Genomic DNA, 26,765 nt, shown 5'->3' with positions numbered 1-26,765 from the left:
AAGTGGAAACTTTGACCTGTCATGGGAGGAGCCATCCTGCCGTGGCTCCCGCTCTGTGGGGATCCAGCAGAGCCAGGGGCCCTGCCTTTCTGCTCCTGCACTCTTGGCATTTCATCACATTTTTTAGACACGAGGCTTGCTGGAATATGTTTTCAAATTAGCATATACTTGCCTCTGTTCACAGTTCTATTTTTAACCCTATGGTTTATTTATTTGTTCTGTCCAAGGCACAGTGAGAATATACCCAGAATCCAGGCCCTTCCTTGGGGATAAAGAGAAAACGCCTCCCACGCACACTTGATCGTGTTGTCAGGTCTTTGGGGAGACCTTGTTGGGAGGTGTTAACAGCCCCTGCTGAAGCCATCAGTTAAACAAATGAGTCAACCTCTGATCTTTCCAGAAACATAAAACAGGATGAGTTCAAATGAACCAGTTCTTGCCATTTGGCAATGCTGAAAACTCACTGTTGCTAAAATAATAGACTTATCTTGAAAATAGATGGATTGTTGTCTATTTGGATGTGGTCCCCAAAACCTTACATTGTATTTAGGTGAGCTGCTTCAGGCTGCTGGGATTTATTATTTGGGGGTGTAAGTCTGAGCTTCATTTCTTCTCGGGTTTGTTCACATAAGCAACGATGAAAGTATTGCTACAAACTGAACTGCAATTCTTAATCACCACTGAGGTAACCACTGTCTGAAACCTTAGAAAAATCCATTGTGAATTGGCTTAGCTTTCAGGTGCCTAATTTCTAGTAATTGTGGTAGTCTGACAAATTTAAGTTTTTTGAATAAATTTGTCACAGAGTGGAACTTAGGGTGCCAAATACAGAATTCGTTTACATTTATTTCTTTAAAAAGTATTATAGGCCTCCTTGACCCCTGAAATGTTTTTCAAGTGACAAAACAGAATATGCATAAATTTGTAGTCCAGTTTTGTAAAATATTGCCATGGCTTTGTTTTTTTCTTAAAATATTTTTAGTTATACATGGACACAATACCTTCATTTTATTTATTTATTTTTATGTGATGCTGAGGATTGAACCCACTGCCTCAGACATGCTAGGTGAGTGCTCTACCACTGAGCTACAACCCAGGCCGACTTTGATTTTTAAAACCTCCTCATTTTAGAAATGTCATCCCAGTGTATACTGTAGATGTATCTTATCGATGTGACCTAAAATGAGAAGACATACTTGCAAAGTCTGGTTAGGAAGCACAGACTGACTGTGTCCATTCACAGGAGAGAGAAGTCACAGTCAGAGGGGAAGCGTCTGGCAGGAGTCATGGAATGAAACAGATGACGGGTTCCAGGGCTGCAGTGACCGCGCCGTGGACTGTGGGTGGGGATGACGGCCTTCATGCTTTCTTCTTTCAGAATCATATCTCCAACCTCCTTTGTGTATGGTGAGTCTGTGGACGCCTCCAACTTCATTCAGCTGGATGACCTGGAGTGCCATTTCCAGCCCCTCAACGTCACCCTTCAGGTACCCTCCCCCAAAAACCCCTCTGTCACTGGGAGCCAACAGAAGACCCATGGGACATGTCTCCTACTGAAAGGCAACTAAAAGGCCAGGCTGTTTTCAGGGGAAACCCCAGCTTGGTTTGCTGATGTGTGTGTGTGTGTATGTTGTGTGTGTTGTATGTGCGTGTGCGTGTGCGCGTGCACACGCGTGCGTGTTCACGTGTGCATGGGTGTGCGTGTGTTCTCTGTAAACACACACAGGTGTCTCCTCTATTTTTCAAGACTTGAAAGGAGAGCCACATGGTGAGGAGCAGCTTACCCCAAGAAGGCCTCTAGATGGCTGAGGCCTAGGCCCATATCCCAGCTCAAAGGGGTCCCATAGGACCCCTTTTTCTTCTCCATCATTCAGCTTGGGCTCAGGGGAGTCACAGAAGTTTTGCGCCATCCTCCCCTTCCTGGGATTTTCATGCTGACTCAGCCAGAAGCCCACTCCTCCCCAGGGGAACAACCTTTCAGGAAGTGTGGTTTTATGAGGGCAAAGCAGGGTGAACCCATGTGAACCCCCTACCCACCACCACCTGGGAAGAAGCCTGCTGCTCCCTCATTGAGCCAGGGCCGGCTTATCTCAGTCACTTATCTCCATCAAGTCCACTGAGTGTGGACATTATGAAGTACATTGTCCCTTCTCTGAATTTGGGGTTGGCAAACTTTCTGAAAAAAGCCAGAAAAAAGTGTTTTAGATTTTGTGGGCTGCACAATTTCTATGGCCACTGTTCAGCCATGCTACTGAGGCACAAAAGATGCCACGTCAGTCATCTTTTCTTTCCTTTTTTTTTTTTTTTTGTGTTGCTGAGAATCGAACCCAGGGCCTTGTGCTTACAAGGCAAGCACTCTACCAACTGAGCTATCTCCCCAGCCCAGTCATCTTTTCTTTGCTGTGTTCAAAATATCTGACAAGAACCACTTAAAGGAGGAAAAGTTTATTTTGGGTCATAATTCCAGAGATTTAGTCCATGGTCAGCTGAGTCTATTACTCTGGGCCCAAGCTGAGGCAGAACATCATGGAAGAGGGTAGAGGAGTCCTGCTGTATTCATTGCAGCCAGGAAGCAGAGAGAGAGAGTGGAAGGGGCCACAGATAAGATGCACTCTTCCAGGGTACACCCTTAGTGACCCACCTCCTCCAGCCATGCCCCACCTGCCGGCAGTTACCACCTAGTCAGTCCATTCAAACCAGGATGAACTGATTAGATTACAGTTTCACGATGTCATCATTTCACTTCTAGATATTCTCGCATTAACATAGGAGATTTTGAGGGCCACCTCATATCCAAACCGTAACGGCAGCTCTAGACAATACATAAACAAAACTTCAGTTTATGAACACTGAAATTAAAATTTCATGTGCTTTTTTACATGTCATGAATGCCATTGTTCTTTTGATTTTTTTTTTTTTCTTGCTCCAACCATTGAATGATGTGCAGGCTATACTACAGGCATTGGACCAGGCTTGTCCTGTAGGTCACAGTTTGCTGATCCCTTCTTTTAAAGTGTGCATTCTCAGCCCAGCTGTTCAACATTTGACTGTAAATATAAAGTTTGAGGGAGGTCAGCATTGTCTAGTCCATTCTTCTTAAAGGACAAATGAGAAAATGTAGGCCTAAGCAAGAAAGGATGTGCTCGAGGTTCCAGAATTGGATGAGGCAGGACTGGGTCAGGACTGGTCAGACATTGACCAGACCCCACGTGGCCAGAGCTGTGGATGAAATAAAGGAGAAACGGCTTGTCTCACCCAGAGTACACTGAAGTCCACATCTTACATCCCCCAGTTCCAGCTCCCAGAACTCTTCACTGCCTCTTCCATCCTTCCCCATGGAGAGAATGGTTTCCTACCCTGGTATTCACTATTGTGGCCCAATAATTATTATTTTCTTTTCCTGTGGCCTCTCCTAAGTGGATTTAGGGACTGACAAATAATGATGGGGTAAGGGTGCAAGAGAATGAAGCAATAAAACATTTGTGGGCTCTTGCAGACAATGGTCTCTCTCTCTCCAGAGTTCTCACACAGGCAGAACTGAAACCATGATGGATAACACATGTCCCCGGCTCAGAGAGGATGCACCTGACCAGCTAAGCTCCAGCTGTCACGCTCTGCCCTTGATTTACAGGGGAGAAAGGGAAAGATGGGGTTTGGGCTTTCTTTGGAGACTGACAGCTGTGAATCACACCTCTGTGTCTCTGAATTGCTTCTTAGAGTTTATGCATCATTTCCTTTGCTTTTTGCAATTGGCTAGAAAACAGCTAAAAAGACCAAGTGAATTTGTTTCACTTTGTTTATATTCTCTTCTCATAATTTTTGAGATGTCTTGCAATAGAAGATCCCGTCCAGAAAATTGTTTAGAATGGTTCAAAAGATGCAGACCCTGTAATGAAGAAGGGTTGGGAGTCTGAAGAAGAAAACGAAGGGAATAGTAGTTCCAGGGAAGATACTGAATGTTATGTCCTGCTGGGGGAGGGAACAAAAAGAAATCTGAGGGCACACAGTTTATTCTTCCAGTTGTTTCCCTAAAGGTACTTTTACAGGGAGTTTAACCTTTGATGTTCAGGCCCATAGCTTTCTTCTCATCTGACCTGAAACGGGACCCAGGCTGGAGTCTCCGGTACCTGGGACTGAGTGATTGGTGTGCCCCTGGGGTAAACTCCCCTTGGGCCATTGTCTGAGGAGGTACAAAGCATTCAGTCCAAGTTTGAGCGAGGCGGCGGAGTCTGGGAGATTGACAGAAGTACCATGATCAGAGGGTTGATCCCTCTGTGTTAGCAAAGCCCACCATCTCCTTGAGAGGTCTCTGGTGATGTGTTTTTTTGGTATCATTCCTGTTATGTTGTCCTTCAGGTAGGTCACTGATGAGTGTTGGTGGTAATAACAACCAAGAGATGTAGATAGGGGAGAAAAGGGTCAGAAATATGGAGAAAATCCTTCTTTTTCCATATTCCAGAAGACTCCTTTCTGAAGAACAACACAGGAATTCTCAAGTACAGAGTTTCCTATGTCTTTTAAAGTCCATCTTCAACAAGCAACATGATTGGTTAAGGACTCTGCCATAAATGCAGATGGGAGAAAGAGATACTAGTCTTGGGTCTGCTTCCTACATTTCACCAGGGTTTTGTTGTTGTTGTTGTTGTTGTTGTTGTTTAACGAGACATAATAATTAGTTGATCATTGACAGACTTTGTTTTTTGATTTTGTTTCTGCATTAGATGTCAAAACATTTCCCCATCTGTAAGTTGGGGCAGGGGGATAAGGCAGTTGTTACCCATGAACATTTCCAGAAAATCCAATGTTAAGATATTGTTAAAATAAATATGATAATTCAGTTCTCACCTCCCCTGACTCTGATGAGCGACACAGGGGATGAGCAAATGCTTTTCTTTTTTGCCTAACCCCGCATTCAGGCTCACTAATTGGGATTCCCAGACATGTCAAGAAGGTTCTTTTCAGTTCTGTGTTCTCCCGTTTCACTTCAAATTAGTTATTTCACTTGTGGTTGGAGACTCCTTCCCTGTCTTATGTCTTAGGGTTGTTGTTTTTGGTGAATCTTGTTCTTTTTGAATCAAGAGTTGGCAACTACCACTCATCTGCTCTATCAATGTTTATCTATTCTTCGAAACAGAACCAGCTACTGTTCTTCTAGGGAAGTGCTGGCTGGAGCTAGCTGCTCTTACATCCTGTCATATGCAAAGACCTGGTTAGATTTCCTTATTCTGACTCTGCCCTTCTGACTTCAGCCTCCCAGTCACCTTGAACCCTGAATTCTGTCTAGCCCCCAGGCTGCCAGCAAGCATTTCCTTTCTTCCTCTCTCCCACTCATCTGACGTTTGTTTTATTGACATATTAAAAATTGTATAATTTGTACTTATCTTTTTAAAGAATAACATCATTACTGAGCGATTAATACACACCTTAAAGTTTACCTGCTCGAAGTACCTGGTTCAGTGACTTTTAGTATGTTTACAGAATGATGTTTCCATCATCACGATTGAATATTTGAACATTTTCGTCCCCTCTATACCCATTAGCAGTATACAGGCATACCTTGAAAATGTTATGGGTTTTGTCCCAGATCCCTGCAATAAAGCAAATATCACAATAAAGTGAGTCACAGCAATTTTGGGGTTTCCCAGTTCACATTCAAGTTATGCTTACACTATAGTGTAGCCCATTAAGTGCATAATAGCTTTATGTCGGAGAAAACAATGTGTATATCTTAACTTAAAAATACTTGATTACTATAAATTGATAATGGTTGCCTGAGCCTTCGGTGGGTTATAATCTTTTTGCTGGTGGAGGGTCTCACCTCGATGTTGATGGCTGCTGACTGATCAGGGTGTTTGTTTCTAAAGGTGGACGTGGCTGAGGCACAGTGCATGTTGATGAACTGTCCATGAAACATTTTTCTATAGTGAGCAATGCTATTTGGTAGCATTTTACCCACAGTGGAACTTCCTTCAAAATTAGGGTCAGTTTCCTTTAACCTGCCACTGCTTTAATCAACCAAATCTACATTCTAAATCCTTGGCTGTCATTTCAATGATAATTCACAGCATCTTCCCCAGAGGTAGATTCTGTCTCAGAAAACCATTTCTGTTGCTTAGGCATAAGAAGTGGTCTCTCATCCATTAACGCCTTCACGTGAGTTTGCAGCAATTTGAGCACATTTTAAGGCTGTAGTCTAATGAGAGTTCTCTTGCTATTTCCACCATGCCTGCAGTTACTTCCCTGACAGCAGTCTGGGACCCCTCAAAGTCATCCATGAAAGCCGGCATCACCTTCTTCCCAACTCCTGTTGCTGTTGGTATTTTAATCTCCCACTGTGAACCATGAATATTCTTAATGGTTAAGCCTGCTTTTCAATTTGCTTTGCTCAGATTCATCAGAAATCACAATCCATCGCTTCTCGGCCTTTTGGCTAAGATCAAGTGTAGAAATCACAATCCATGACAACTGTAGCTTTAGAAAGGGATTTCTTAACTAATAAGAATTGAAAGTTGAGATTGCTCCTTGATCCCTGGACAGCAGAGTGGGTGTTGTGTTGCTAGTCATGGACGCAACATATCTGATCTTATAGTACATCTCCATCAGAGCTCTCCAGAGACCAGGTGCATTGTCAATGAGCGGTAATATTTTGAAAGAACTCTTTTTCTGAGCAGTAGGTCTCAACAGTGGGCTTAGTATATTCTGCTATCCATGTCGGGAATAGATGTGCTGTCATCCAGCTTTTTGGTCTACTTAAACAGCACAGAGACAGCAGGTTTAGTGTAATTTTGTTTTGTACTAGGGATCAAACCCAGGGGTACTTAACCATTAAGCCACATCCCCAACCCTTTTTAATTTTTGAGATATGGTCTTGCTAGATTACCGAGGCTTACGATCAAACTTGCAATCCTCCTGCCTCAGCCTCCCAAATCACTGGGATTACAGGTATGCACTACCATGCCTGGCAGATTTAATATAATTTTTAAGGGCCTTAAGATTTCCAGAATGGCAAATGAGACTTGACTTCAACTTAAAGTCACCAGTCTCCAGCTGCATTGGTGCTTAATAAGAGTCTGCCTGGTCTTCAAAGTTTTGAAGCCAGTCATTGGCTTCTCCTCTCTATGAAAATTCTAGATGGCATGTTCTTCCAAAGTAAGACTCATTCATCTACGTTAAAATCTGCTGTTGTGTGTTGCCACCTGCATCACTTATCGCGGGTAGATCTGAATAACTTGGGGCAGCTTCTCCATTGGCACTTGCTACTTCACCTTGCACTTTCCTGTTATAGAAATGCCGTCTTACTCTAACCTTCATGAACCAATCTCTGCTCGGATCAGACTTCTCTTCTGCAGCATCCTTCTCTCTCTCAGCCTTCCTAGAATTGGAGAAAGTGATGGCCTTGCTCTGGATTAGGCTTTGGCCTAAGGGAATTTTGGGGGCCATCATTCTATCCAGACCAACGAAATTTTCTCCATGTCAGGAATCATGCACATGTTCACTGGAGGAGCACTTTGACTTTCCCTCGAGAAAGTTTCCTTTGCATTTATAATTTGGCTAACTGGTGAAGAGGCCCAGCTTCTGGCCTGTCTCGGCTCTGACATGCCTTCCTCCTCGAACTTAATCACATTTCACTTGTGATTTAAGTGATGTGCGACTCTTCCTTTCACTTGAGAATTTAGAGGCCACTGTAGAATTATTAAGGCCTAATTTCAATATTGTTGTGTCTCAGGAGATAGGAAGGACTGAGAAGAAGGAGGGAGATGGAACAGCTGTTGGTGGAGAAATCAGAACACACATATTTTTCAAATATGTTTGCTGTCTTATGTGGGCACTGTTCATGGCAGCCAAAAACAGTTATGATAGTGACATCAAAAATCACTGACCGGGCTGGGGATATAGCTCAGTTGGTAGAGTGCTTGCCTTGCAAGCACAGGGCCCTGGGTTCAATCCCCAGCACCGCAAAAAAAAAAAAAAAAAAAAAAAAAAAAAAAAAAAAAAAAAAATCACTGACCTTGGGGCTGGGGATGTAGCGCAGGGAGAGAGCACTTGTCTAGTATCTGCAAGGCCCTGGGCAGGTCTCCAGCACTGCAAAAGAAAAACCAATCTCTGACCACAGATCACCGTTACCACAAGAGATAAAATAATCATGAAATAACTTAAAATAGGGTGATAATTAACAAAATGTGACACATTAACAAAATACAGGCATATGCTCCTGGGAAAATGGCACCGATAGATTCTCCTGAAGCAGGGTTGCCCCAAACTCTCATAAGAAAACACAGTGTCTTCAAAGCACAATAAAACAAAGTATAATAAATTGAGGTAAGCCTGGATTAATTTCCTTTTTCTGCTGTACCAAATTACCACAAAATGAGTGACTTTAAACAACGCACATTTATTATCGTACAGCTCTGGGAGACAGAAGTCCAAAATGGGACTCGCAGAGCTAAAATCAAACTCTTGACCAGACTGTGTTTCTCACTGGAGGGTCTGGAGAGGACCCATTTCTTGCCTTTTCCAGCTTCTGGAGGTTGTGCGAATTAGTTGGCGCAAGACCCCTTCCATCTTCAAAGGCAGCATTGACTGGTTGAATCTTTCTCAATGGGCTCTCTCTCTGATTCTGACTTTTCTGCCTCCCTCTTCTCTCTATAAGGGCCTTTGTGATTAAATGTGCCCCGAGGGATAGTCCTAAATAATCTATTTAAGGTCATTTGATTGGCAACCATAATTCCATCTTTTCATGTAACATAACGTTCACAGGTTCTGCAGAGTAGGACACGGACATCTTTGAGGTCCTGTTACCCTGCCTGCCAGTCACGCTCCCCAGTCTCCCTATCCTCAACCCTGGGCTTCTTTCTGACCCACCATTTCTTTCTTCCTTTTTTCTTCCATATTCTACTTGTGATCAGCCTTTTCTCTGTCTTCTTGCTCTTTTTGGTTTCTTTCTGGCTCCCTCCTTTTCCCCTATTTCTTGGGAGATGACTGGCTTCTAGGGGCAGAAAATAAAAAGAATGATAGACAAGAGAAGAAGGGGAAAGTTTTATAGGACCAAATGTTGGGATAGAAAAGAGATGCATATGTTATCAAACCATATTAACACATGACTAGCTATAAATTGCGCAGAAGCCAAGTGAGCCACCTAGTGCAGTAAAAGCAGTCCTTTCTGTAAATTAGATCACTTGGTTTTAAGACGACTCACTTGGTCTTTGAAGGTCTCAGTTACCTCTGACTGTAGAAGGAGGAGGTTAGACATCAGTGGTTCTCAGGGGTGGTTTCTGGGTCAGCAGCAGCATCTCCTGTGTGTATGTGTGTTTCCGTTTGTTTGTTTGTTTCCTGTTACTGCAGACTGCACCCAGGTGCACTCTATCACTGAGTTACATTGCCACAACCAGTGCGACCAAGCTCTCTGGTCCAGCAAGGGGCCAAGGGAGATTGGAAAATAAAGATTCGCAGACACAGATCCTGAAGATTAAGCTGGGATCAGGTGGAGTTCTGCCCTCTAATGAAGATGTAGATACAAAGAGTTACCCAGCAATCTTTATTTATATATGTCTCATTATCAGGTTAAAGACTATGCAACCATTGTTCTTTGTGTTCAGGAAAGTTACAGAAACTAGGACATCTATGTAACTTTTCCACAGTTGCAGTCCACAGTCTCAAAGTGCAATGTTAGGAGCTTTGTGTAGCTCTCAAGAAAGTCCATTGTTAAAAGTTACTATAAAGGGGACAGGAACAGGAGAAGCAGAGCTGGTGAAACACTGTGGTTGTCTAGCATAAGAATTCCTTCCTTTCCGGGAGTTGTGTGCCTGAGATCAAGGTCAGAACTGATAGAACTCTTGCACAGAGCCTCCTCGTGCAGGGCATTGCCACAGCAGCTAAGCATCCTGTGCCCTTGCACAGAAACATTCCCAGGCACCAGGCATGCCACAGTCATGAGGTCATCAGAGACCCCCAATCCCAGTCCCTGCTCTCCTGTTCTCTGTCACTGCTCTCAACACTACATCCCAACCCTTTTTATTTTTTATTTTGAGATAGGCCTTGCTAAGTTACTGAGGCCGGCCTTGAACTTGTGATCCTCCTGCCTTACCCTCCTGAGTAGCTGGGATTGTGGGTGTGCACCATGGCTCCCAGCTTCCTGGGAACTTACTAGAAATGCTGGTGCTTCACCCCACCTACTGCCTCAGAAGCTCTGGGCATGACCCCCCTTTCACCCCTTGCCACCAATCTGTGTTTTAAAAAGTCTCTTAGGTGATTCAGATGTTATCCTGAAACTTGAGAACCACTGAACTAAATTATTATGTCTGCATGCCCACCAAATATAATAGTCTAATTTATTGGCATGTCAAAATAAATAAATTTTTAGTTAGAAGAGGATGAGAAAATGTTAAAAGGGAATGGCGATTTGAAAGTTTGGGATTTTTTAAAGTGCCTGTTTGAAGGATTTCCATTCTCTTAAAATTCCCCACCATTCAGCATCTCATTTCACCTAAGTTATGGCCTAGATCCAAACTCTAGAGCTTTTGTGTGTGGAGTACATTTTGCAGGATGTGAAATGAAGGTGTCTTATTTCCACTAAAATGTGCTCTGTGTATTTCGCACCCACAGGTCTATAACACTGGCCCGAGCACCCTTCCTGGGTCATCTGTCAGCATCTCCTTCCCCAACCGACTGTCGTCTGGTGGTGCAGAGATGTTTCAGGTCCAGGAGATGATGGTGAGTCCTCTATTTTCTCAGTTGCTTTCAGCCTTGCATCAGCCTCTTCAAATTTTGTACCCCACCCACCCCAACATCCACCCTGAGGACAGAGAACCTAACTCATTCTACCCTTTGGAGCATACCGGAGGAGGCCAGGGTACCTGGGACGCCTGAGTTTTGCTATTGAGGCAGTTTGGTTAATGCCGTGGGGTGGGGAAACAGCTGGTTGTGAACCTGCCTCCTGGAATGGGGTTCACTGGCTCTGGGAACCCCTGGAGGCTTGCAGGTGTCTGCCTTTCTCGAGGAGAAGATCCACAGCCTTCATAAAGATTCTTGAAGGGCTACTGATGCCCAGGGATAAAGGTCAATTCATCAGATGTAAGTGTAGCTTGCAACTCAGGTTCACCTGTGGAGTATGCCCTTCTGTCTGACCCTGAGTCCACAGTAGGTGACTTTGTCTCAAGGGTTTGATAATTGGAACGTGGTCGTTGCTGCCCACCCCCGTCTAGGACATCACTTTCTCTCAGCTTCCCCTTTCTTGCTGGCCTTGCTCCTCATCTCCCCACCTTCTAGGGGGCCTAGGGTCGCCTTGATTCTGCACACTGTCTCTGAGCCCTCATCCAGAGTCATGGCTTAACATCCAGTGTGTGCTGACAACACCAATTGTTTCCAGCCCGGACCCCTCCCATGAACTCCAGATGTGGATAGCCAACTAACTTCAGCCCATTTCTACCTGGATGCCTGACAGGTATCCCAATTTTATCCAAAAGGGAGCTCCTCATAGTTCTCTTCTGTCATCATGCTTTTTCTTTTTTTTTAATTGTTGCTGATAACGTAATACCCAGACTTGGCAGGCTATAAAGGAAAGTTTTATTTTGGCTCATGATTCTGGAAGTCCAAAGTTGAGAGGCCTCATCTGGTGATGGCTTTCTTGCTAGGAAAGTCCTAAGGTGACACAGGTCATCAAGTGGTAGAAACAGCATGCATGCATATGTCTCTTCTCTCCCTGCTGCCTCCCTTCTCTCTTCCTCTTATTATAAAGCCACCAGTATTCAGTCATGGAAGTAATCACCCCTGATGACTTTAGCCCTAATCACTTCCCAAGGACCCCAGCTCTACACACCATAGTCAAATTAAGTTTCCACCCTCCGGATGCCTTACAGTGGAAATTAGACCCCAAGGTGGGCTTCTCAAGGGGCAAGCCATATCCAAACCATAGCACCTTCCAAACCTGCCCTCCCACAACTTCCCTACCTCAGCACATAGCGACTCCGTCCTCAGTTGCTTAGATCAGAAAGCTTGAATCATCCTTAATGCCTCTCTTTTTTCCTATACTTCACATCTGATCCATCAGCAAGCCTAACGTCTCCACTTCACAACAAATCCAGAAGGTTACCACTGTTTACACCTGGTCCAAGACAGCAGCATCTGTTACCCAGGTTATTGCAGTAGCCTCCTTCTTGGTCCATCTGCCTCTGCCCTGGACCCAGCAGGGCAATCCTTCCAGAAGGTGTGTCAGGTAATGGCACACCTCTGCTCAAAACCTTCCCGTGGCAGCAGCTCCACTGACCCCATAGTCTCTCACCAGTCACTCTCTGGCCTTATCTGGCAGAAAGATGTAGTAGTGCAAAACTTCTTGCATTCTGGTGCCTAGGAAATAGAGAAGAAAGGATTGGGAGTGAGCTATATCCCTAAGGGCACAACAAGGACTCCCTCCCTCCAACTAAGACCCACCTCTTGAAGTTTCCACCACCTCCCAACAAACCGTTCAGCTTTGGCTCCATCAAGGGATAAACCATTGATGAGTTCAAAGCCTTCAAGGTTCGATTACTTCCTCAAAGCCCCATCTCTGAACATTGATGAATTGGGGGCCAAGTCTTTAATACATGATCTTTGGAGAGACAGTCCAGATCCAAACCCTAAGAAAATTTTAAACAGGAATGAATTCCTTTGCTAAGTAATTTGATTTTTGATGGCTGAGAATACTTTAATATGTCCAATTCGCATGCTGGTATCAGAGTATTCTGGGAACCCTTGTGTCCCAGTCTCCAGAGTGACTCCATGTAAGGGTGGTGCCTCCTGCTGAGCCCCTGGAAAGAATGGGGCACAGAGCTTGGGAGAGTCTCCGACAGTCTCTCCTTTTGAGACTCAGGAAAGCATTGCTCTTTATATGAGCACAGAAGGGACAGCCAGCCAGATAGAGGGATAGTCTCTCCTTAGATTGCTTGAAAATTGGGGCAGCAAGCCCACAGCATGTGACACATCTGAGCAGAGTCGAAGACGACGTTGCCCACAGGGCGGAGGCTCAGAAAGCATTGTGTGATGCTGTCATGGTTTCTGGCATGGCTGTTCTCTTGGGTCACACGGGCCAGAAACCAGAACCATGTGAATGTTGAATGTAGAACAAGTTCCCTGCCAGCCTGAGTTGCCTGTTGAATTGGTTATAACCCTCAAGCAAACCATGTACTCTTGTCTACCCTCTGAATTTTGTTTTTATGTGCTGGGAACCCCCGCCTCACACATGCTGGGCAAGGAAGTTTTCTACCACTGTGCTATGCCCCAGCCCTCCCTCGCCTTCTTAAATGTTATTAATCATTCTTACCATTCCAACATCTAGGAATGGTCTCCTAAGGCATGCTAAGAGTTTTCAATAAAACTTCTACAATGTTGTAGAGAGAGAGTTTTTCCAAAGGCCAAAAATACTTGTTGACCAAAACAGGAAATCTCAGTCACTTGGATTCTGAAGGTACCTCTGAACCAAGCACACGCTTTTTCCTCTTTACCGATCATCAGGCCAAGGAAGAGCCACTGGAAAGGACTCTGGAGCACATTTCTAAATGGCTGGCTTTCATGGAAGGTTTTAGACATGGTTTTCCTGAAGATTTGCAGCACTGCCTGTCAGTCAGTCTAGCAGAATCGACCCTCAGGCTCCGCGTGGTGTGAGCTGGCTGTGGTCTGCTCTTTGTGTTTGCTCTTTGGATTTTTAAAACTACATACAGCCTGTGATAGAATTCTCTAGGGCGCCAAACCAGATGAGCAGACCAACTCATGGCATTTGCCTGTTACAGAAAAGCAAATCCACTGGCAAATCTCACTAAGCAAGTAACAAAGCTCATTCTTCTATATAATTGTCACTGGAGGCCAGAATGATGAGACTGACATGAAAGACAAGGTGACATGCTGCAGTGATGGAGCAAGAGTCCCAGATGCTTGTTTCATAGGCCGAAAGCTAGCTTACCCTTCACCTTCCGTTTCTAAGAGCAAGGGCATCCTGCAGCTCAGCAGAGTCCCCAGCCCTGGCCCCACCCTTGCCCAGCAGAGCCTGAGAATGCTCACTGGGTCCAGGGATACTTAGAGCTCATTATGCTGCCCACTTTGGCCTCCTGGGACTTCAAATGGAGCAGGGCATTCATCCTGTGGATTGGGGTGGCTTAGTGCGAGTCAAACTCAGTCCTCTTGGAGAAACCGGGGCTGCTTCTCCATGTGCACCCTGGAGCCTGGTGGCATTCCCTCCCACCCCCACTCCTAGCCAGATTCTCAGCCTTTAGCAGGCTACTTAGCACCAGGCACCAGCTGGACACGTTAAGCCAGCTGAAACTCAGAAGCAGATTACAGCATGGAGGGAGGACCTGTCTGGCATCCCTCCCCATACCCCAGGGGACCCTCAGAGTGTTGCTCTCCCTGCAGCAGTGTCGTTGGCATTCACACTGCCTGGTCATCATCCATGTAGAATGGTGGTCTTGCTGACTCCAGGGCCTGGGCTAGCCCCAGCCTTTGGCCCTGAGACTGGCAGTTTTCTATCACAAGAGCATCTTCTGTACTTATCTGAAGGATGTCTTCAAGTCCAGATGTTTGTGAGTGAAAATTGCTTGCATAGGAGAAATATTTTTGAGTATCCTAATGAGGTGAGACCACTCCATACTCTAAACCTGTGTTCAGGATCTTCTTTCCTTACAGAATGACCCTGAGCACCACCACTCTGCTTGTTTTATTTAGCAACAGAGCCATGATGGTGAACCTAGGAAAGACCATTAATTTCCACTGCTTCCTACTCACCGGGGCTGTGTGGAACCCTGTGGAGATACAATGATTTCCCACAGCAGAGAAAAAAGGTGGACAGGCCATTGTGGACTTAGTGTCCATCAGGAAGCCAAGTTGGAATGACCAGGAAAATAGATTGAGAGAGAGAGAAGAATGACAGATATTTTTAGTCTATCTAAAACCACATCATTACCAATGATAAATAATTCTTGAAACACTGACTGAACAGGCACTTATTATGTGCAAGACCCTAAGAAAAGGAATAAGTTACAAAACTGCTCTAGAAATTCACTGCCTTGTAGTGGACAGATATATAGCATGCAGTTGCATTGTCACATACCAATGCAGTAATAGAGGCATGTCCGGGCCCAAGGGACATCAGGAGTAGAATACCCACCTCAGAGAGCGAGTAGGAAATGCTTCATAAAGCAGGCTCTTTGAGGTCAAGGCCTAGATGATGTGTAGGAAGTCACCAGGAGAGCAGTAGCAGAGGAGAACATTCCAGATAGATGTAATAGTGACTACAACTGAATGTGTATCTTTCATACTTGGAGCTACATTGGGTTTTCTGGTCTTTCTACCTAGCTCTTATACAGACAGTTTCCCTATACTTTCCATGGGGCATATGGCAGATAGCTATCTTGGCAGGATGACAGGAAGTACTTACCCCTGGTCATTTCCTGTGCTGGTGGTAAATTAAGGCCTGCTCTGGGTACACTGTGTGAGTGTCCTCCTGGCCCTGTGCCTTCATTTCTGCTGACTTAGGAATGGGGACAACCAACTGCCCTGTCCCCTGAAGCTGTCTAACTGTACACACATCATGGACATTGTTAGCAAATGATCCTCAGGCTGCTGTGGAGGGCAGTGGCTCTGTGGCAAGATGGCCCGTGTGAGGCAAGCTGTAGCCACCTGCTCCTTAGAGGAGATACCTGTTGGAACTGAGGATATATCTTCTCTCACTGTTTTATCAGAACTGGCCTGAAAAGCTTAACCAGTTCACTTGGCTTCCGTTCTGCAGAGATGAAACATGTAGCAGAGCCCCCAAGCACAGGTCTGAGAGAGGGCCAAGATAACACATCTGTCACCAGCTTTATGGCTGGTGAAGGGGAGACCATTTGAATTTGGGGGGTAGTCTGCTCCAAAGTTCAGTTTGAATCATGTTGTACAAAAATTCAAGGAGGAGATAGGAGATTTTTCTCAACCTCAGGCTCCACTGGATGAAGCTAAAAATCTGTCTATGTGAGCAACTTCTAACACCAGAAAGTATGTCTTTGGGGCTTGGCTCCTGTTCAAGTGCAAGAAGGAAAAAAGCCATAAATGATATTAATGGAGAGTGAAGGCCTAGGCCTTTCTTTCAGGTGAAAGTACTGGTATTTCAAAGAACTCTATTATGAAACTAAAAAGAACCAAGAAATAAAATGCCATACTATTCTTTCTTTTTGGGGGTCTGGGGGGTACCGGGGATTGAACTCAGGGGCACTCAACTACTGAGCCACATTCCCAGCCCTATTTTGAATTTTATTTAGAGACAGGGTCTCACTGAGTTGCTTAGCACCTCACTTTTGCTGAGGCTGGCTTTGAACTCGCAATCCTCCTTTCTCAGCCTCCCAAGCCATTGGAATTATAGGTGTATGCCACCACACCTGGTCCATTCTTTCTTCCTCCTACAAATCCTTCTGAAAAAATGGACCACCCGCCTCCCTCATTTGTTCCATATTGAGCAGTGAGTCTAAAGAAATGACCTGATTTCCAAGTACTGAAATATGGTGGTGGTGAAGAATAATTTTCCAAGGATACTGGTCAATGACTTTGTTATGGGATACCATTAGGATATGGCTATCTATATAGATCAATATCAAAAGACTTACCCAACCCCACACAGCTGGCAAAGTAATAGAACTGGGTTTGTAACCAGCTCCCTCTGACTCTGAAGCTCAAGTGCTTCCCACTCTACTGCGTTCCATACCCTTCTGGAGGTACAGCACATATACCCCCCACCCCACCCCCAGTCCACCAGAGACATGCTCAGTCAACAGACAAGTGATAAGCAAACCAGCAGGAACCAGACACCAAACACAGAGCATCAGCACAAAGCCAGAGAGGCACCAACTATGGTCAAAGAAGAACCACTTCCAGAAGATGCAGTAACTAGGTAAGCAGAAAATATTAGTGAGAGATGAGCAAGAGTATTGTCTTCACAATGATGGGAAAAGACAGGGTTTCTGTGAATTAGAATAAACTAGAGATTTGTAAAAAGAATCAAATGGATACTAGATTTAAGTTTTTGCTTTTTAAAAGCCACAACTTATCATCTGATGATTTTGCTTTTAATCTTTTTACTACCATAAATTACAGTAATCAATTTCCTTATGAAGAGCCAAATCAGCATTCTTAGATTAATCCTGCTTTGCCCAGAAAATGTCATTCTTTTCATAGGAATCAGTGTGCAAACATTATTTAGAACTTTGGTTATCTGTTTTCAAAATCGTTTGGCTTATAGTTTTCTTGTTGTATGTGAATGTTCCCACTCTTCTTTTTTACCTCTACTGTACCATTGTGTTAGTCTCCTAGAATGAGTTTCTGGTGCTTTTCAAAGGTATAGGTCTTTGCCTACTCTTACATTTTTTTCCTAAGGAATTGATCTGGTTGGATTTTTTTTTTTTTTTTTTTTTTTTACCTCATTCATATCTTAATAGGTTTTTGTATTTGTGGAAATAAACTTGTAAAAAGATCTGAAACATCTTCATATGAATGTGGTTCTTTTATCATTTCTAGTGGCAGTTTTTTGGTATTATCACTTTTATTTTTTTGATCAAGCTTGCTATTTTATTAGACAAAACTTTAGCTTTTGGTTTTACTGATGTGGAAAAGGCCAAAATTTTGTAAAAATGTATGAAGGTAAATCAACACAAAATTCAGGAAAGAACAACTTTTAATGACACACAAACATACAGAAAGATATCTAGGGGGCTGGAATGTAGAGTGCTTGCCTGCCATGCATGAGGCCCTGGGTTCAATACCATAAAAAACAAATAAATAGATAGATAGATGACTGACTCACCAGTAATCCAAGCAGTGCAAACTCAAAATGAGGATTTTCTCTTTCTTAAAGTGGCAAAAATATTTTTAAAATTTTTGATATCCTAATATCACATATAACTAAAAATAATCAATAAAAAAATAAATTTCCCAAATATTAAAAAACAAAATCACAGGCAAGTACTTTAGCAGTCCAAATTCATGTAATTTTCATAGTAGTTCAGTGAGGAGTTGAAGGCATGGCCAAGGTCACAGTGAGTAGGTGGCTAACAGTCTCTACTCTTTAGCACCGGGCTGGACAGTCACCTCCAAGGCCTGGGCCCATCATGTTCTGAACCTGCAGCTGCCCTGCAGCTCTGGAATTACCTAGGTGTCAGAAGTGTGGAAATGTAGAATCTGAGGCTTCACCCAGACCTGCTGAATCCCAGTGGGCATTTAAACAAGATCCCAGATGGTTCATTCGCACATTGATATTTGAAAAGCCCTGGTGGAAAACCTGATCCTTAAATCTCTCTGCACTTCCACTTCCACGTCTGCAAAATGGTGATGACAGTTCTTGCCACATGAGACTGTGGTGGGATTTTTTTAATCCACATGTCCATTCATTCAACAAATACTTTACACCCAGCATATGTCAAGCATTGGGTTACTACAGAGAACAAAACAGACAGAAAACAATAATTACCAGCCCTTGCATAGCTTATCTTCTGGTGGGGAAAGAAAATACTAAATAAGTAAAAAAAAAAAAGTAGTATATTACATAATGGTAAATGCCAGGGAGAAAAATAGAATCAGGCAGGAGACAGGAAGTGGGGAAGGATGTAATTTTAAAGAGTGATTGAAGTCTTGTGCTGAGCTTCACCTGGGGTAGGGGGGCTTGGGCTCTCTTACAGGAGCTCGTAATGAGATCATCTTTGTGCTTGAAGGTCTTGCCAAGTTTGTGTTTTCTGACAAGTCTCGCCCTTGATTTCAGCCCCATTTGATTTGTCTCTTTGGAAATGCCAGCCTCCAGGCAACGCCCACCTGGTGTCCAGACTGGACATCCAGAAGTCTCTGTGTGTGTGCTTATTAGCTAGCATTCACTCCAGGGGAGTTTTCTGCCTCAAGATGAGTCATTTATTTCTCTGGCAATAGCAGTCGACAGTGACACTGGCTTTCTAAGCCAGCACATTTCATGTGAGAAAAGTCCTGGATTTTACGACTTAGCTATGCTTGAAGGATAATTGCAACTAGAAGCCTCCCCTGCAGCAGGGCTTGCTGTGGCTGAGACTCAGCTTGTACAGGAGCCAGACCTGGGACTTGAAAGCAACCCAGCAAGTAACCCAAAACAAAATCGTACAACTTAACAATTCTTTTTTAGTCTCTACTACTGTCCTCTGTCATGAACACATGCTTCTTCCCACCCCCCGTTCACCCTCATTTTTTTTCTGTAGACATTCAAGGACTTGCTCTGTATCAAACCAGCTTGCTGGATAAGAGGCTCCTTCTAATGAGGATTCAAAGCTCAGGAACCCCTCTCTAGCAGGAGCAGATGCATGTATGACCCCAGAGCAGCTCTGGGGAATTATATGATCCAATCCCCCACCTTTGTACAGAGTACAATCAAGATATCTCCCCAGTACAACAGAACCATGTTTCCAGAAAGTTCTTTTCCTTAAGCTGTTCAAGCATCCCTCAAATCCCATTGTTATGACTATGTCCAATTCTTCATGCTCTAATTTCCCACCCCCCACAAACCTTTTCTTAGTAAAATGGAAAACAGTTGTCTAGTTCCCTTTCGTAGAGATGTTGAACTGTATTACATAATCATTCTTCCCCCTTGTCTTCCAAAAAAATATTACGATTCCTTTCTCTTTTCCCCATCCAAATGCATCCTCTTTGCTTTCTCCATATTTTCCAAATAAATAAAATTTCAAAATGGAGCATCAAGTATTATGCTTCTTTGCCCGCTCCTCATCACAAACTGTTACCACTTAGGCATGAAGGGCCTGGTTTATCACTCGTTATGGTTTGGATATGAGGTCTCTCCAAAGCTCTGGTGTTAAGATAGGAATGTTCAGAGGTAAAATGATTGGATTGTGAGAGCTATAACCTCATCTGTTCATCCTAGTTTGAATGGACTGACTGGATAGTAACCAACCATAGGCAGAGAGGTCATGGCTGAAGGAGGTGGTCACTGGGGACATGCCCTGGAAGGATGCATCTTCCCTATGGCTCCTTTCCCACCTCTCCCTTGCTCTACTTCCTGACCCCTCTCTCTGCTTCCTGACACTGCCATGTCCTGAGCAGCTTTCCTCTGCTGGGCCCTTCCCACGTGATGTTCTGCCTCACCTTCAGCCCAGAGCATTGGAATGGGCCGTCTGTGGACTAAGACCTCTGAAACTGAGCCCCAGATCAACATTCCCTTCTCTAAGTTGTTCTCATCAGGTGTTTTGGTCACGGCAATGCAAAGACTGAAACACCACTCAACACCTTTAGCTGTTATTACCATTTTTCTGTGCCAGTCTCCAGTCATGATTTATCTCTATGTCACACTCAGAGAGACACCAGTGAGAGTCTCTGTGGAAAGACCATCAAGGAGATCTTAATGACTAAAACCGTAAGACCAAAACTCTGCTTTTCCAGGCCATTTTCTACACAACTCCCTGCCCCTAACCTCCCCAACCTTGTCTTCCAGCCACTCTGGGCAATGAAGGCTTGCTGGGCACCCACCATGCACTTCCCTGGGCACCTTGATTTTGCTAATGGCTTCTCTCTTCCCTCTTGCTGTGGAAAGCCCACTGGTGCCCCCAGACCCAGTTCACATGTTGTCTCTTCCATTGTGCCATCCCAGATGGCCCAGCCTCTTCCAAGAACACACCTCACTCAGGTCTTTGCAGAGCTGGCTCCCCATAATGCAGGTCTGCACCCAGAGTTCCCCTTCTCAGCAAGTCTTCTCGGCCACTTTCCCCAAAGTTGCAAACCCCATTGCTGTCTGTTCCCTCTCTGTTCCACTTCCTTGTGTGTTATTTTCTTCATATAGCACTCACCATTATCTCAGATTACTAATTTTGATTCTCTGACTTCTTCTCCGAGATTAAAATCACCATGAGAGTAAAGGGAATGACCTTTGTTTTCCGTGCATCCCTAGCATTTGGTGCCTGGACTGTTGGTTGTGCTCGGATAAATGAAAGAACTTGCTGTGCTCACCGTTAGACTCACCATCACACATATTTCTTCCTGCCTTAGCATAGGGGGTGAGTCCTTAGATACCCTGCAATGTAGCCAGGCCACCAGAGCACCCCATATGTCCCAAGAACTTGAAAAATTTGCCTTGAATTAAAATCCTCAAGTGGAGGCATTTGGACCCATCCCATGTACCCGTAGCAGAAGGTGACAATCTCAATGTGAGAGAGGGAAGAAGGTGAAACTTCAAAAAGTTATCATAAATGAAGACTTCTAAGAGCAGAAGTACACACCACAAACTTTGGTCAGAGAGATTATGAAAACATTCCTTCCGTTGCCACTGCCCCCCATGCACATCTGCTGATCTTAGCGATGGCCCCCAAAGCTTTTTTTTTTTTTTTTTTTTTTTGAACATGAGCTGAATAGTCAATTTCCTGATGGGTCAGGATAAGGTATTTATTTATTTATTTATTTATTTATTTATTTATTTATTTATAACAGAAGCCAAACAATTTTTACAGAGGGGCGGCGGCTGATTGAATTCTGGAGCAAGAGCACTGGTCTACCCGAGCTGGGGAGGCAGGAAGCATTTGCTTCTGTGCACAGATCATGTTCAACACACCCCCTCTGATTGTGAGCACAAGCTCTGGCCCAGGCTGTCCTGCACAGTGTGGGTCAGAGGTTGCCCTTTCACCGGGTGGACAGAGCATAAATCTAGCCAGCAGCGCAGTCTCCCTGCTGACCTGGGCGCCTGGCCTTATCAAGGGGCCCGAGTGTCTTGCGCTCATAGCTGCTGCAACATCTGGAAGTGGTAATGCTTTGCTGCCAGCGTGCAGGCCAGTTGGAATGCTGATACCTCTGCATTTTCTGGTCTCTAACATGAATAGGCCTTAAGAGACAGTGATTATGCAGTTGACTTCCCTTCATTCCTTAAAAGCAGCATGACACAGCCCTGCCTTTGGAGGGGTGATGGGTTGTTACTGAAGTCGATAACAGGAAATGTTGCTGAGGATAAACAGAGCTCATCGGACGTTGCCGACGCACACGTGGTTCCATTTAACCTGCTGAGGCCTAATTGTGTACACTTCAGAAGCACCAAGTGGGAGAACAGCTTTCTGACGTGCACACCACATTTCTTTGGAGCCGAAGGCACTGCCTCGACATCGTTAGACCCTGAGACGTAGTTATCTCCCCAGCTGTCAGGAGCCACCTTCACCGACCTCTCTTCAATTACCTAAACTTAAGACCTGCGGCATGTTTCAGGCCTCCCGTGAAGCCCTTGAAATCTTAGATTTAACGAACGACACCTAGGTCTCACTTTTCATCCCTGTGGCGTGGACACCCTTAGGAAAGTAGCAAGAGAAGTCAGGCAGATGGCGGTGCCTGAACTCGGCATCCAGAAAGCAATTATCATTTACCTTTTGATAAAGGGGTAATAATCAACCACTATATCTTCTAAGAACAGAGACAACCCAGTGACTCCTTTAACACAAGTAGGATCCGAGCTTTGTTCTTTACCATAGAGGGGTCCAAGAGCTAGAAGTGGAATTGAAACTGATGTAATTCCTCGGTCTGTGTTGTGTCCCTAATGGGGGTTACTGACTCATTTATTATCCAAATCAACAGACCATTCGACTTCCAAAATGTTTCATTATCTGTGGAAGGAAAACATTTCTGGCATGCATGTCAAGTGCTCAGATAACATATTTCTGTCTCGCTTATTCACTAAAGAGAATCTGACCACATCTGGAAATTCTTTGGTGTCACTGCTGCTCTGAAACTAGTTCCCATCTGTATCACTTTAACTGCAGCAGCGGCCATCGCCATGCCTGTGATCGGGCCTCCTCCGGGGGCCTGTCTCTCTCTGATTGAATGTAAATGAATTCTGTCTTGCAGGGAGTCTGGTGTGGCCTGCACTCTAGACCCTCCGGCATGCTGGCCTGTCACCCAGGGCCAGGGGGTGAGAACACTGATTTAGCCAAACCCTAAAGCCCTTGGAAACAAAATTCATCAACTTTCATCATCAGAGGCGAAGTTGTTCATGAAAGAATGGCAGACTCACACAGAGGTCAAAATTATACAATGGATTACACTTTCCCTTTCCTCTAGAACATTGATTTTGAAGATTTGCCCCTTTATTTTTGGTTTCAGTTTTGGTCACAGTAAGAGCCTGAACTTTCCAGATCCAGTAGGGCAGCTTGTCACAGTGGTGCTGGCGGTGGCCTTGAGGTGTGGGGAAGGGATCAGGGGAAGCAAGTACTTCATTTAGAAGACAGTTTTCAATTAGAAGGAGAGAAGACATCTAAAAAGAGTTAAAGTTACGAACTTTTCAGACTTCCTAACATGACTCTTTTCCTTTCTGGTATTAAATGCCACTAGGTCCTTCTTAATTCCATGCTGCCCTTGACCTTTCCCCAAATCTGCAGACTTGGAGTGGGCTGTTCCTGTGAATGGTGGTTTCATGGCTACATTTTCCCTTTTCAGTTAAAAACCAGAAAAAATTTTATGAGCTCTTCATTGATTTGACTCTTGATATGAGCATCGAAGCTAGAAGGGACCAAACAAAACTAGAGCGCGTATAACTTACCTCGCATTGTGTGATCATTGGACTGGTTTTCTTCTTTGGATTTCTGTCTGTCTGAATGAACACATTGGAGCGTCTAGCCATACATAGAGATAAATATCAGAAAAATCGGAACTTGCCAAACTGATAAGCAAGAGTTCCCTTTTCACAAAGTAGAAGAATCGGTCACTCTTCAGAAGGATATGCCAAAGGACACCCCTTGGAACTCTGTTACCTTTCAGTGGCCTGAGGGCACGCCAAAATTATGTTCTCCACCTTTGAACACTTTGGTAGCGTAATGCTAGGTCTCTCCATGGTGAGGAACTATCCCAGCTTGTTATTGCTGTCACTGGTCGTATGTTAAATAGCATCATTTCAATGAAAAAATCAGAGTAAATAAATGGAGCCTCTGAGTGTCCACCCCTGCAGGTTATTATGGCTCGACATTATCACAAAGGTGTGAAGCGAATGGCAAGCATGAAAATATTTATCTTAAGATTTATTACTAAAATAAGATCCTTTATTGTTCTTCAGTCAAAACCAAGAAACACGTGACAGTCAAAGCAACGTGGTTTCGCAGAATTTTAATATGAAAGACTTTGAACCACTGTGAATATCGTTCACATTTTGCTGAATGGAAATGTAGGCTCCTATCTCATTTGGTCTTCCTGGTAGTAAACATCTTAGATCAGCCTAACGAAGCAATTGGTATCATTTCTCAGTCATTTTATCAATATGATCTTCTCTTCCAACTTTGGCGTCGTAAAACTAATACCACCACAGCCACTGAGGAAAACGTGGAGCCTCCGGTGACAGGACGGGGACTTGCAGTCGTGGGATGCCTTGGTTCCCAGAGTAGGCAGTAGGTAATTGAATTAGCAGAATAGGCCTTCAGAACATTCTCGGGGTCCCAACCTCAAAGGGCGTGTGAACTCAGACAAGCATGCTGTCGGCTGGGGGCCTGTCCTGCTTACCCGGTTGCCATCAGCTGTGATTATGTAACGTGATATGGAAAAGTGGCCCAGAGATGTAACGGAACAGAAAGTCAACGGTTAACAGAGAAATGTGAGTTAACACGAAACACATGTTAGTCAGGAGTGAACCGGTGCCCCCTTCAAGTCAATTCGACAAACACAGTTTTTAGATCAGACTTTACCCGAGAACTGCATCGGCGACTCTAAACATGGCTCATTTGAGTCTGTTCCTCTGCTGATTCGGTCTCCCATTCCCCTGCTGTTGATGTGCACAGCAGTCAAGGGACATAAAGCCAGGGACGTTTGGAGGATCCTTCCTCTCCCTGAAGCCCTAGCCAGCTGGATTATGGTGAAGAGACAGAGGCTGATGCTGATAGGAAGGGGGCATCTAGGCCTCAGCCTGTTAAAAATACACTCACCATTTCCCAGGCCTGAGGTAAAGCTGGGTCCTTAACTCTGAGTCGGGTTGATCTGTGTGGCTTAGACCGTACGTGCTCCTGCTCTGATTCCAAGCCTGGCTCCCACCACCTTCTGGGTAACCTTCCAAGATTTGCTTGCAAGGCCCTGGTCTTAGCACATTTTCTGTTGCTAGACTGGTATTCATTCATGAAGAATGAGATCTATTTAGTTCGTGGTTCTGGAGGCTGGGAAGCCCAAGAGTGTGGTGCCCACAGCTGTGAGGGCTCTTCGCTACGTCCTAAGATGACCGAGACAGGCGGCTCACCGGAGAGCTCACTTGTATAACAAAGCCACTTCCATGATGGTGGATTAATACATTTACGAAGGCAGAGTCCTCATGACCCAAGCTCTTCCCAAACGCCCCACCTCCTCATACCATTAGCAAGTGAATTTAAGGATCGTGTTTCTAATCCTTAAATTCTAAGGATCGGGTTCTAATTTGGGGAACACTTTCAAGCCTGGCAGCCCTCCAGCCTCCTTTCTGGCCGCTGCTACCCAGCACTCGTCCACTGCGCCTCCCCCGTGGGCTGGGCTCTGCAGATCAGGTCTGCAGGGTGCACCACGCCTTGGCTGATGCTCTTCCCTTCTGCCTGGGATTCCCTTCCCCTCCTCCTCAGCCCTCGAGGTTCTCTTTATCCTTCAATCCAGCTGAAACGCCACTTCTCTGGGGAAGGCAGATCACTGGCAGGGCTGATCTCCTGGCTGGAGAGAGTTGTAGAAAACGTTCGTGATCACGATAGGAGCCCGCACCCAGGCTGGGAGTGCAGTGGTGGTCCAGGCATGCAGCCGGGATACGAGGAAGACAGTGGGAGAGGGAGCATCCTGGTCTTTGGAGATGTGCTTCCCACATACACACAGAGCTCATGGGTATGTGGCACTTTACTTCTCTGGGCCTCAGTTTTCTCATCTGTAAAATGGAGGTGAAAGTTAAAAAAACTGGACTTCACCATTTTCTTTGGCATATATCTCTGGTAAATGTCTCTGTCTTGCTGGTTCTGGGACTGAGTCTCCAATTTCACTCACCAAACTGTTGCAACTTGGCAGTGGAATTTTATTCAGCCATGATAAAGAAGAAATCCTGTCATTTGCAGCAAGATAGATGAGCCTGGAGGACGTTATGTTAAGTGACATAAGCCAGGCACAGAAAGACAAAAACTGCATGATCTTATTTTACATGGAAGCTAAAAATGTTGAACTCAGAATTAGAGATAGCGGTTAGAAGGACCTGGGAAGGGGAGTGGAGAGAAGGTGGTTAACAGGTACGAGGGTACAGTTGCACAGGAGGAATTACCTCTAATGTTTTGTAGGGCAGCAGGGTAACTGATTGACAACAATTAATTGAATATCCCAAAATAGCTGGTAGAGAGGATTTGAAATGCTCCCAATACAAAAAAAGTGATAAATGTCGGAGGTGATGGATATGCCAATTACTTTGATCCTTGGATGTTGTACATTTACATTGAAAACTCATACCATCCTCCATAAGTTTGTATGATTTTTGTGTATCAGTTAAAAAGCTTGTTCTTTAAGTCCCAGTTCAGATGGTTGGTCATGAGGTCCCTACTGATGATAGTGCCCGTTGTGGATATTCAGGGTATGCTCTGGCTGTTGGAACAGTGCCTCGTGCTAGCTAGCTCTCTCCCAGAGGACTTCTCTGTCCTTCCCGTCTTCAGGCCCAGGGACAGGGGTGGTGAGAGCCACTCCATTCTGAGGGCAGAGGGGAGACCTGTGTTCCCTGTCTTGCTCCAGGTCAGCAAACAACTCATTGAGGTTCCTAAGAGAGGGTGCTCTCCTGAGCCTTCCACCTGGAGATGCCCGGTTTTCCCAACCTC

General features: G+C 44.7%; 2 protein-coding genes across 4 annotated transcripts in view; one reads left to right on the top strand and one right to left on the bottom strand.

Annotated features, from left to right (window-relative positions):
• Nucleotides 1-26,765, top strand: part of ITGA9 (integrin subunit alpha 9) — a 326,698-nt gene that overhangs the window by 252,648 nt on the left and 47,285 nt on the right. Inside the window, exons 22-23 of the mRNA XM_079116258.1 lie at nucleotides 1,379-1,487; nucleotides 10,603-10,710. Of these exons, the coding sequence (XP_078972384.1) occupies nucleotides 1,379-1,487; nucleotides 10,603-10,710 (217 nt within the window). The remainder of the gene's footprint in view (nucleotides 1-1,378; nucleotides 1,488-10,602; nucleotides 10,711-26,765) is intronic.
• Nucleotides 3,085-25,398, bottom strand: LOC306647206 (uncharacterized protein). Of its 3 annotated transcripts, none has more exons than XR_013760052.1 (4): nucleotides 24,657-25,398; nucleotides 12,278-12,342; nucleotides 8,009-8,082; nucleotides 3,085-3,219 (listed from the first exon to the last, which is right to left on the bottom strand). XR_013760052.1 is itself a non-coding variant. In XM_079116265.1 (4 exons), the coding sequence occupies exons 1-4, from the start codon at nucleotides 25,080-25,082 to the stop codon at nucleotides 3,188-3,190; spliced, it is 360 nt and encodes a 119-aa protein (XP_078972391.1). In that variant the 5' UTR covers nucleotides 25,083-25,398; the 3' UTR covers nucleotides 3,085-3,187. The 3 variants fall into 3 exon arrangements, 1 of the variants encoding a protein (XP_078972391.1); XM_079116265.1 differs by having other exon boundaries at nucleotides 24,894-25,398; XR_013760053.1 differs by lacking the exons at nucleotides 3,085-3,219; nucleotides 8,009-8,082; nucleotides 12,278-12,342 and having other exon boundaries at nucleotides 24,066-24,813; nucleotides 24,894-25,398.

This window comes from Sciurus vulgaris (assembly GCF_902686455.1).
Source record: "Sciurus vulgaris genome assembly, chromosome: 16".
In the NCBI taxonomy this organism is placed as follows: domain Eukaryota; kingdom Metazoa; phylum Chordata; class Mammalia; order Rodentia; family Sciuridae; genus Sciurus; species Sciurus vulgaris.
The sequence above is the reverse complement of the archived record's forward strand: the minus strand, read 5'-3'. Positions and strand labels throughout refer to the sequence as shown.